The sequence below is a fragment of the Camarhynchus parvulus genome, chromosome 2, assembly GCF_901933205.1.
Source record: "Camarhynchus parvulus chromosome 2, STF_HiC, whole genome shotgun sequence".
Taxonomy (NCBI): Eukaryota; Metazoa; Chordata; class Aves; order Passeriformes; family Thraupidae; genus Camarhynchus; species Camarhynchus parvulus.
This window is the reverse complement of record NC_044572.1, coordinates 46,458,528-46,471,441: the sequence shown is the minus strand read 5'-3', so window position 1 is coordinate 46,471,441 and position 12,914 is coordinate 46,458,528. Positions and strand designations below refer to the sequence as shown.

Genomic DNA, 12,914 nt, shown 5'->3' with positions numbered 1-12,914 from the left:
TACCTCTTTACTTAAAATTCTAATCAGTTTTAATATTGCTATATTTTATTCTAATATTGATCTAATTATCCTCATTATTCTTATGTTTGGATTAAATTGAAGTCAGTCTATATGGCTGTAGGGTAGCTTGTATTAGTATGGAAGTCAGATAATAAATAAGACCGCTAGTATTAAAGAGAGAAAATAATGCTGCTGAAAGTATTTTGGAAACTGCTCACCATGCTAATAGACCACACAATTTAGACTTTTTTCCCTGGAAATATTCACACATTAGAGTAGTCCCAATGAGGTCAGTGTGAATAATCCCATCATGGGCAGAAGGTCTTCTCCTGCAGGCACTTTTGGCAGCAGGTGCCCATAGGAAGCCAAGAGAACTCCATTCACAAGTGGGGTGACTGCAGCATCAGGGTTCCCTTGTGTTCAAGGTTCACTTTGTGTTGGATTACCCAGCAGTGAGTGCTGTGCAGCCAGCCAGCCACACCTGTGGCTTGAGGATACACGATCATGGTCCAGAATCTACTGAGGACGCTCCACCCCATTTAGTTATCCTTCACATTCCAACTGGCAACAGACCTAAAATAATCCACAAACTCAGCTCAGCGGCACCTAGGGTCACCCAGTCCTCCCTGGGACAAAGTGGTTTAATAGAAACCAGACAGAAAGAAACCCAAAAGTCCAACTGGAAACCTCTGGAGAAAAGATGCGTGATTGCTCCATGCTTGCAGACTACACCATGCAAGCTGCATGACTTGGCTGCCCACTGGCATCCCTTGGATGGCTCAAGTGGGACAGCTGCAAGATGGAGAATCCCAACCTTTCCCTAGAGATCACCCAGGATGGCATTTCTAAGCTTTCACAATTATTTTCTTAGATGGATTTGTTTTGAAGTAGGTGTTTACTTTCATAAATGCTCCTATGAAGAAAGAAAAATATCAAATAACAAATTACAGAATTGAGGGTTTCTCTATCCCACAGTAGAGCTGCTTCCAATTGCTGCTGTGCCAGCAGTAATGAAAACAACTGGACTCCTTAAAAGACCATTTCTGTGCATTTGTATTTTTTAAAAAATCAACCTCATGATCCAAATGATGATGACTTCTCATCTGAGCATTTCACAAAATGACAATGCAGGCCATCTATTAGAGAAAGTAATTCTGTGAGCACTAGCCAGCGCTCACAACAATTCCACAATTTGCCTCTGGATCCACTCCAGCTGAATGAATAGACAGCACATTTCCCAAAATGCAGGAATTTTGCTGCCATGAAGCACATTGAGGACAACAATCAAGCCTCAGCTTTGTAATTATAGGATTTTAAAAAATGGCCATTTAATTTAAAATAGTCTGTGGTTTGTAAAGCTGTTTCTGCAGAGCACACAAGCACACAGAGGAAGAAATGCACACGCTTTCACAGGCCTTCAGCCGCTGGCCCAAGCACAAAGAAGGATTAAGGCAAGACAGCTTGAATTTACATGATGCAAACTAGAAAAATCAGTTAGAAAAGATGGCTCTGAAAACTATACTTTGTTTTTTGTCCTAGAAGAGGGATAATACAAACTAAGTAGTTTTTTTACAGCTAGCAAGATCCAGCCAGATTGCAAAGGTATGAGCATGGGAGCAGCCAAACAATAGCTCTATTCTCCCACAACCAATTTCTCCAAATCTGGAGTCTCACTTTCTGGATTCCCACACTGAGCCACAGGCCTAAAGTTTAATTAAAAAAATGAGTGCAATCCAAAAAATTATTGGTTAGCTTTGATAATGCAGGCCTTAGCAAGGGAAAGGACAGGGACTGAAACAAGCCTAGCAGTGTGGTACAGTAACCCTACAATATTCCCAAGGGCACGCAGTGAAGATGAAGAGAGGTGTGGAAAACTGTAAGGAAAGGCAAAAAAACTCCAATACCAGCTTATGAGTATTTGCTAAGCACCACTCTGTGGTATACAGTTTACAATGGGTGGAAAATACATAAAGGGGAGCCAGAATACACCTCTGACATGAACTGGGTGAAGGCAGAGAGCTGCAGGAATCTGTGGTGAGTTTTAATGGATGCTGGCACAACCTCTGCTGGAGTTGTGTGCTGGAGCAGGAGACTTACCCTTGAGAAGAAAAACTAAGTATTCCCATTTCTGCTGTGTTCAGGAGCAGAGAGGAGCCTGTGTAGACGTGGGGAAGGGGGAAAAGGCCTACTGCACAGCTCAGGGGCTGCACAGGGACACTGTCTGAGCCTTGACTGAACTCAGATTCGGTCTGTCCTAGCTCAGAATAAAACCCACGCTCTGTTCTCCGCAGAAGCCACATGACTAACAGTCTAGCCTCAAGCAACCATGAAGTAGGCACAAAAAATTAAGGAGAAGGGTGCTCCTTTTGCTTGTACCCTATGGCTGGGGGTTTTTTTCTGAACAGAAATGTCTCCTGGCCACATTGGTGAGTAAGTTTACCATTCTGGGAGCTGCTCCGCCACACCCGTGGGAAGGTGAATCAGGGAGAGTTATACAACTTTGCTATTTACAGGAGGTTTCACCCACTTACCTCTGCTGCGCTGCTCTCTCTGCTTGCAGTTGTGCACAACCAGTTTTGAAGGATGGGTAACCAGGAGTAAAAATGATATGGAGAAGGAATAAATTGTCTTTGAACTTGGTGAATAAAAATTCACAGTAGTGAGGGCAATCATCAGAAAGAGACAAACAAATTTCAAATCAGAAGTCAACCTGGAAATGATTTGGTAAGGAACCCCCATACAAAAAGTCACAGCACATAGTCACAGTACATGTAGATTTCCATAAATGTTATAAGAAAGCCTCCCACAACTCTCCTGCAGCAATCCAAGTAAACAAATATTCAGGTAAATTCCTGAACTCACTTCCTAGCTCAGCCCCCAAGGTATGGACACACCCACTGGTTTGAGATCTAAGAAACCTAATTCAGCTAAACACTTCAGGGTTCAAATTTGTGTTTTGGCATCCCTAATTTTCTCCTCGGTGCAATGTTTTTCTTTTCAGTGCAATGATCCTGAACAAGTAGGACCAGACTGTGTTTTCGTGCGATCAAATTGTCGAGCTGAAGGTAGGGAACTCACCAGGCTTAGCATCTCTCAGCATTTGTAAACTGGAAGCCAAAAACCAGTGGGTAGGCTTGAAAAAGTTGATCTTGGTGAGAAGCAAGAAAGGTTAAATGCACGAAGCTCTGTTAGTCATTGGGATTTATTTGCTCAGTTCTAATTTTAACTTTGGTTAGCCCAATAAAAGGTATCACATCACCGTCTGGGTAGCTGTCGTACAAAAAACAATGCAGCTACCAACTTTCCTCCATTGGATGACATACTTGGGCAGTAGCCCTTTAAAAAAAAAGCATGAGTTTCTTTAGTGCACATTTGGCTTTCCATTCATATTTTTCCTGATGGTGAAAGCAATGTTATTCATCCCAGAGAAGAACAGATACATTCTATTTCAAAAGTTTAACCAAAACACACAGTTTGCTGCAAATTTTCCTTCTTTCAGGATTTTTAAAACACACCGACAAAGTGGTGTGTTTGCTGCTGGGCAAAATCATCAATTTACAGTCAGTGGAATTTGGTAGGAAAGAAAGGTAAAAGGAAAAAGAAATGAATGACAGGATTGCAAGAGCTGACTGCTACTTACAAAAATGCAGATGATGAGAAGAAGGACTAAAAGCAAAGACTCCTCTCCCCATTAAATGAGCTAATAAATGTTAAACATGGAATGACTTTTTAATAAAAGAGACAAAAATAGGAAAACAAAACAAAACAAAACATTTCTCTGTGGTAGCTGGCATGGGAGCATTTGGACACAATTCTGCCAGGAATCCAGTTCTTTGGGTCTCCTCTTCCTCCTTCCATGCCTTCTAAGTGCAGCCAGAAGGGACAAACATCTACATTTGAAATACTGTTGCCCAGAACAATGGGGAAATGCTTCCCTCACAAGTCACACTCCTCCTGACTGCCTTTGAGACATGTGCCCTGAAATAGGCAGTCCAGTGTCATGATGAAGGAATCACGTCGTACCACCATGAAATATCCAGTTAATGCTGGAACAGGGAGTTCAAATACACTGCCAAGAGAAATTCTCTTTGTTTCTACTGGATCAGAAGCAATCACTACATAATAACCAAGACGTATTCTTACGAGTTCATAAGCCCAGCCATGGCTCAAATGGAAGGAAGACACTACACTTCCAGGCAGCTGGAAAAAAGCAATTCCTGTTACATATGCAGTAACTTGACTGTTCTCCAATATTTATGGATCTTGACTTCATTATGCCATCAGGGGAAAAAAAAAGTACAATAATCCCCCTTATGTCTCTTGTAATTGAATCCAACCATGACTATAAAATAATGTGAGCATTTGAAGTAACTATTAATTACTGACTGCTTGCTTCATAATGAATTGGAATATCATCTGTTATAGACCAACCTTTTCATATATTCTCTAACACTTCCAAGATGCTGTAAAACTAAGCTACCCTTTAAAATTAATGCAGTATTAAAATCAATAGAATAAAAACTTTTTTCTTTCCCAATAAAGCTGTAAACTTTGCAAATGGTCTCACCAGATTTTGCAAAGCCAGGAGGACTGGCCTAAGTCATCCTTGAATCGTACCCTTGCTGGTTCCCTGCTTGCCTAAGAATAGCACCTGTGCTACCCTCATTAACAATGATATAATGTCTCAGTCTAATCAGAGGACTATGGAGCTTCCAGTGTTTAAATAGTATGTGAAATTCACGAAACAGTAATTGTAACAACAAAATCAATTTAGATAAACCATCACAACTTTTTAAAAGACAGAGGGCCAAGCTTTGTGCTGCTCAAATGTCAAATTAGGTTCATTCTTCTTAACAGAATGTGTTCTGGAAATACTGTCTTTCCACATTCTCTCAGTTGAAGAACAGAGGCAGAGCATGCTACCCATTGCTTAATTTCCTAAACTATTTAATAGTGTTGCTATGATGGTTGAAAAGCTGCTATCATCATCCTAAGAGTGACTTCATCTATAAGTGACTAAAGTAACATGAATAAAATGCTCTGGGGGTTTATTTTGCAAGTGCCTCTTTCACATGCAGCATCACTCTCTGCAGAGAAGCAATCACTTTTAGGGTGAAATGTGGCAGCTATTTAATGAATACCCACTAGCTGAGCCTCACGCATATTGTATCATAGGAATAGCACCTTCTGGAAAGACTCTCAAAATTTATTACATCATCTAGCTAGGAGTTCAGTGGTGCTAATATGTCATCTTATTTTGACATGCAGCCCCTAGCAGGAGACTATGGATGCTCTCCTGTCAAAATCAAGAGCAAAATACTCACTTAAATTTATCAAAAGTAGATTTGGGCCTCTAATCACGTTACAGTAATGAGGCAGGATCACTGACCTCCCTTCAAGATTTCAGGCCAGGCAGCAGCTTACACAACTGGAACAGTTTTTATCTTGTTTCTGCATCTGAATATACTGTCTGTCTGCTGGAGCTGTGGTGGAGGGTAAGCTATGATTGGCAGTGATCATTCCCACTTAGGAAGCACTCCAAGTCTCTATTCTGCTTATAAAGACAAATGAAAATATCTTATCAAACACTGTTATCATTTTGTTCTACAGCATTAACTGGTTTTGCAGAAAATAATTTCCTAAAGGAACAGTTTTTATGATGGCAGTGTGGTGTTACAATGGTGCTAGCAAACGAGTTAACAATACAATATGTTGATGCTTTATGAAACGGAAAACACTCCCATCAGAGTTAACATCAATTTATATAGTGTAGCCTGAGGGTGGGGATCTCTTCCAGGGCTTCTGCTTACTTTCATGATTTTTTACCTGATATGTAAGAATCCTTTCATTTAAAGAACAAGAATGGATATTGAAGTCTTCAATATAGCAGGTTCATCTGAACGCATGAATGCCTCTCACAGACATAGTAAATACAAACACATAGCAATATATGTAAAAGAAACATCAATCTACAATAAGTGCACATGAAAACAAATTGGTATTTTACTCCCTTTCCTGATTGCAACAACATTAAACTCTTGGAAAATACTGCAGTGTCTTATAACAATAATTATACTTATTTAAATCTATGTTCATGTTTCATCTGCTTGTACTCCTTGATATGGCAGATGTAAAGATAGAGCGGGCAGGACACTTTGTCAGACAAGACCAGGACAATTCAATTAGCTGGGTTATGCTTCCATCCCATCATTTACTACAGCAATTGCCATACATTTAATGCAAACAGAAGTGCAAAGTATCTCTGCTGTGATCTGCTGGTCTCCTGGAAAAAGCACGTTCCCCCCGGTTAGCAGCTTCTATGCAGCAACCAACCAGCTGTCCTGCAAAGGAGGACAGAAATAATAATTCCTGATACTATTGACTATTCCAAGAATTTACAAGACAGGGGACAAAAAAATAGAGAGGAAGTTCAAGACTCTAAAACAAACAACTTTTTTCACTGTTTACCTAAAAAACAAACTCATGTTGAACTTGGTCTGCTACAGTATTAGATAAATTGTCATTGAAACAATGCATGCATAACCTCACCTGCGTGAATTTTGTTAATTATAAGCCTGCCCCTGTGGGCATGCGCCCTTAAACAGATCAAGGCTCATGAAGCAGCACAATGCTGTGCAAACTTTACCTTTGAGCTGCAAAGGAGCTAAGTCACCTGCAAACAGCACATGAAGATGCCACATAAATACCAGAGCAACCTCATGCTGTAAAGGAGTAAATGAAGAAAGCAACACGATGTGAAGCAAACAAAGCTGTGGGAAACTCAAGGTTAATGCCAAATGAAGAAGTGATACAGAAGCTTGGTTTCAGGAGTATGTCATATATTTTACAGCACTTTTGCACCAGTTTGTTTTGTTTTTTTCTTTGTAGATTATTTATAAACAGAAGATTCTGTTAAGAAGGAAAGACACTTATTTAATATGATGCATACCCTGTAATTTTTTTAATTTTTTCTCCAATGCTGGAAGAACTTCACATAGAAATACAATCTCTGCTAAACAAATTTCAGTTTATGGCAGTAAATTACTCTTCATAAGCAATACAAGAATATTGAAATTTATCTCTAATTCTCTCTGTACAGTAAATGCTGAAGAAAAGAAAATAACAAGACATTATAAAGGAAAGCCCAACCCCTTGAAAGCAGAGAAATGCTGTTTTTCTGTGTCACAGTTGAATAATAGTTGGACAGAAGAATGAACCTGGGGCTGGAAACCAGAGTCTTAGTTTGAACTCAGAATTGTGTACAAAGCCCAAAAAATGAGCAGCGTCCAGACATCCAGATTTTGGTCATCAGAGTAGTAATTGTTTTAATCTGTTTTTCTAAAATGCAATGCCAGAAAAACAAAATTAAAGAAAAGCCACTGGACAATAACATCCTGAAAATAAACTTCTACCAAGAAAATAAACATTAGAATTATTTACCTGTTTAACAGAAAAATATATGCTTTATGTTAGGACTTTTTTTTAGAAAATGTATTTCAAAGTTCTAGATAATAAAAATGCCATGAATCACAGCATTATTTTCAAAATGTCACAAAATTCCTTTTAGATTTATTTCAGTAAAATTGTAATTTAAAATTAATTTTAGTCTTTGAGCCACTTAACCATATGAAATCCTATTCAAATAGCTAAATGTGCAGATAGGCTGCATATTTAAGCTGACCAGAAGAGCTGACCAGGCACGACTATAAAATCCTGTTCAAAACAGTTTGACTGGCCACCAGTGCCTCTCTCAGCCTCAGAAACATTGCTGATGAGAACCAAACAGATGGTCTCCTCAAACCAGCAATGTTTCCTTACATTCCTTACACCTCTCTAGCTTCCAAACTTCCTGTAATTGGCCTGATTTTTTCCCAGCCAAAAAGAACTTTCTTAAAAATTCAAACTACATTTGAGAACTGCTAAGAATTACTTTACAATATTTCCTCTTAGGCTGCTGCATAAATGACTACATTTCAATTACTTCCTTCCTCTGAATTAGATGGACTATTTGGCATTGGGGGAAAGTAAGTAATTTTTATTCAATGCAACTTTTAAATCTTGATGATACTATCAACTACTGCAATTTACCACAATATACAAAGAGGTCATACTTTACTACTATAGACAGTTCTACCTTTTTCTTCCTTTCCCCCCTCCCCTTTATTACCAGCATATTTTCTCCTTTTTGTATAACTATCCTCATGAGACCTTATTTTGCAAAGCATGGAGCAGAAAAGGCAAATAAGCGTGCTTCTGAGCATTACATCTTAAAATGACTGAAAATAACTTAAATAAGAGGGGATGATATAATTGACCTGAGTGCCTACTTGTCATTTACCCTAAAGTCCCAATGAAGCCAGGCAGCTCTGAGCACTGGGATCACATTCAATAATGGGAATCATGACAGAGTAATATATTTCACAGAAGTCTCATAGCAGTGTACTTTCCAGCTTTATTATATGCCTATAATTTAGGATTCTTTGGTCCAGGATTCTACACCATTATGGTATGGGCTTTCTGTAGTAACTGTGCTTGATTTTTCAAGATTCCCTAGTAGCTGCTGACAAGAGGACAAAAGAAGATTTGAGATCTATAGTTAACATTTAAGCCTAATAGCTACAGTAATTGATTAGTTCTCCATGGACTTTTTTGGTCACTGAGGTGTGTACAGAGACTACAGGAGATTATTTTATTGTGTAATTTTCACAGCGCAGCAGGGTTCCCTGACAATGGGTTGGATGCCACCCTCCTGACAAAACACCACGGGGGAGGGATCAGAGTGAAGAAAACTCAGACAGCAGAATCACTCCATAACAAGCAGGGGGTAAGATTTTTTTCCTTCCTGGGAAAGAAGCAAGATTTCTGGCCCCACAATTTGTAGATAAATCTGAGATCTCCTGGGGGACAGAGTCATTTTTGTTGGGAGTTACAGCTCACTTCAGCCCCAGAGGTATCAGAGGCCTTACCCAGTTCCTTGGCTACTGAGCTATTTAATAGCTAACATGTTGAAAAAGGCTTCTTGAAATAGTTATATCATGTACTGAGCCAGAATAGGGCCAGAGGGTTAAGCAGCAGATGCATAAGAGCTGCAAAGCTGGTTTTGTTTTTGGGGTGGGTGGATGTAAAGAAATTGAAAGTAGACATGGAGATGATGAAGGTTGACGGCTTAAGACATTCTGAAAAATAATGTCTCATTAGCCATAGATCAAGCTAGCATTGACCACAGCAACTGTTACAAACTCTTTTGAAACAGCTCAAAAGTGAGTTGGAGGGGCCTTTACTACAGCTAGAACAGGAGCTGGTGAATCCCTGTTGAGGAAACAAACAGCAGTGTGGGATGTGGAGATGGCTCATGCACTTGCATCTACCCCAAACTAAACTGCTATCAGTGCATTCTGTATCTGCCATCCAAGAGACTGCAACTTATATTTTGGTATGAACTAGAAACAGTTGTTCAAATGCCTGTTTATACATTTGATCCTGGTCTCAGTTATTTTCAGTTCCAAGTGTTTTTTAGTAATATCTCAACTCACTCTCAGAAATCCAGACATGAGCCTAACTCTTCCAAACTCTAGGCCAAGTTTGCCTCGGTTGTTGGGTGTTGTATTTCAGGCACCTTGCATGGGCCTGACCTTCAGAAGGCGAATACTCTGAACTTTCAAAATACACACCACCAAAAGCACCCTCCATCTGGATTTATAAAAATGAAGGCACTCAGAAGTTGGTAGTTACTTTTGAAAATCTTACACATAACTAGAGCAGACTGGTTGACAAGAAAAGCAGAAATCACAGGTAATCATAAAAAGATTCATGTGTTGCTGTGCTCAAGGTACTTACAGTGTAAACTTTACTCCCATTCATAGTGGCATAGTTAATGGCAAAAGGGTTTGCCCTTTATGTCCAGTAACCATATTTTACTCTATCTCTAGAGAGCAGGAGTCTGTATAAGCAATGAGAGAGGGGGGAAAAGAGTTGATGGATTACCAGTTTTTCTCCTGGTGGTGAATTCAGCTGTCTGGAATCATGAATGTTAGTACAGGAGGAAACGAGATAATTATCTTTTGTCAAAACTGTGATATAACAAATGTTAATATAATCTCAAAGGGAGGTACAGTTCAGAATATCTTTTAAAAAGACAAAACATATCGTGAAACAAAGTTTGCTTTTAACTATGCATAAACAGTCTTTGATCAATCAACTGAATCCTTAGAAAGAGATGATATATCACAAAACACCCCTACCACAGATGGGTAAGTGCTTAAACTTTGTTCACAGAGAGGATGATAGCAGTTGGCAGGGAGACCCAACCAAATTATTAGAGTGGAACTTTTTTGTTTTTATATAAATTAGCACAGTCCTGTCCTTCTGGAAGCTGTAATCATTACAGAGTAAAATGGATTGGTACTGCTGCATTATAAATGCATCTGGCATCAGACAGAAATTTCTCCTGAGGGTTGTCATCAGAGTTCGTGGCTTTTTGTTTCCTCTGCTGCATCCTCAGACAGACCTGTAAAGCAAAAAGGAGATGCTTAGAAATTTAGTGCAGCTGGCAACTACATGCACTATGTTGTTGATTCTATCAGTTTGTGAAAGCCTTGGTTATAGCTGGAGGAAACAATTTATTACATGCAAACACTTAGGATAAAAATGCTTAACTAGCAAATTCAAGTGCTCACAAGTTCAAAAAAAAAAAAGAATGCAATAAAGGCAATTTCACATCAGCTTTTCTATACATATCATAGATGATAACAGTTCAAACTACAGCATCATGGACTACATTTGCATCAGAAAAAATTTCAGTGAACAACTGGGCATATGATCTGAGACACAGTCACTCCAATCCACTTGCATTTATTCTGTCCATTTTTCAGGGAAAAAAATGACAATACAAGTTGCAAAAAAGTAGAAAATTTAATGCATACACTGATTAACAAGGATATACTTAGATATATTTATAAAGATATATATATATATTAAAATATCTATATATAAATATATATCAGCTTGGGCAAGAGTAAGATAGCCATACTCTTATATTGAGGGTAACTTCTGCTATAAGCCAAGAGAATGAGTTTCCCATTTTCAAATATTAGTTCAAGAGATTAATCAATCTTGGATAGGATAATAATCTTAGCAACAATGAACCTGACAGAATTTGAAAAGGGGGTAGAGACTCATAGAAAGTTGCTTCAAATATCTAGGGAGAAAGAAAACAGTGGATAATCACACTCAATTTTTTCCACACACATATTAGAATGACGAAAATTAAAAGTGGTTACTTCACCCAGAAGTTTCTTACATATGCACTCTTACTTTAGATTGAAAATTATTTAAATCCTTTTCTAATTAATTTAAGCAATTCAAAATAAATTGGCACTATCTCCAAATGATATGTGAATAATAATAAAATAACACACAGATTTTATGAGGTTTGTTTTGATATGCTTTTTTCCTTCTTCTCTGAAGAAGGTTAAAATCCCTCAACATACAATGAAATGATCCAGCAGGCCAGCAGAATAAAATTTGAGCATCCAATGCTCTAAACCAAAGCCACCAGTCTCTTGTCAGCCTAATTGCTTTTACAATCATGTTCACACAGAATTTAGCACCAACAAACTACATAAACTTAAAATCCATGTGCTTTCATTTAGATCTGTGCAATTTCACATGATCAAAACAATCTAGATTTATTTTTCAGCTTTTATTTTACACTTCCAGTGGTTTTGGTGCTTGGGGATTTTAGAATTTACAGTGGTTTTCATGGGTGATGGTACTAACCTGAACAAATGTTAGCTCAAGCCTTGAGATAAAAAGACTAAAGCAGTAAAATTTCAGCAACAGCTGGAAGCCCAAAGCCCTGAGGGTCTGAGAAGTTCCCCTTACTGATGTTGCCACTTTTTTTTGTAAGGACAATTAAAAGTCTCATGTTAAGAGCTGACTTGGGGTTCCAAAGGTCAGCCCTCGAATGGCCATTCCTTTGTTCAAAGCTCTCATCACATAGCCCACACAGGGATGCCAAAGGGACCAGCAGCAGGTCCCATCTTGTTTCATCAATGATCATGGGGAAGGAGGTAGGTAGCATGATAAGGAAACTTGTGGATTATAGGAAACTAAGAGGTACAAACACTGGAGAGGAGAAAGAAATATTGCTCTAGGACCAAGAGATTAAAAAATATAAAAGAAGATAGAGGGAATACTGCTTGAAATGCACTGTGGAAATAACTAACTTTTTCCACTGTGCTACTTCTGCAAGTCTTTCCTCGACAAGTATCTAAGTTATGCACTGGCAGTGAAACACCCACCATAGCTCAATGCAGTGTAGAAACCACTGCAAAGCTACAGTTAACACTCTTCCTGACTACATAGCTTTGTTGAGCTGTTTGGAGCTCTGCCTAAAAAAAGTACCTGAGAATATCTTGATTTCACACCATAGTCAATGAAAATAGTGCCAGAATTATGAAACTGGCTGCTGCACACTCCTATAAAAGCTGGACACACACAAAATCTGAATCAGAAACAGAAAAAAGGAGTTTTGACTATGGTCAGCTCTTTGTACCCAAAAAAGAATGGTTGCAGATTTACCAGAGAATAAGAGTTTCCCAACTGCACATTGGGGTTGCACATTTAAGCCATGACACTGCCACTGCACACTGCCCTCAGCCTCTTGACATTTGAGGACTGGCTGGCTACTGGACCTCTAAGAAGCATAACAAAACAGAAATTAAAGAAGGGAGGATTACAAAAATATCTGGAGGGGGGAGGGGGGAACTCTCAATGAGAAAGCTATATCATAATGCTTTTTTTTCCTGTGTTAGCCTGAAAACATGGCCTGTTAAAAATTAAAGTGTAATTATAAACCTACAAAAAAAATTCTTTGAGACAAAAAATAGTGCCCAGTGCCCAAGACATTGCTT

At 38.7% G+C, this 12,914-nt stretch overlaps 1 protein-coding gene across 1 annotated transcript in view; it reads right to left on the bottom strand.

Annotated features, from left to right (window-relative positions):
• Positions 1-6,818: 6,818 nt before the first annotated feature.
• The window catches only part of BBS9 (Bardet-Biedl syndrome 9), a 287,736-nt gene continuing 281,640 nt past the window's right edge, over positions 6,819-12,914 (bottom strand). The window contains exon 23 of the mRNA XM_030943560.1: positions 6,819-10,507. Coding sequence (XP_030799420.1) covers positions 10,461-10,507 — 47 coding nt within the window. The 3' untranslated portion in view covers positions 6,819-10,460. The remainder of the gene's footprint in view (positions 10,508-12,914) is intronic.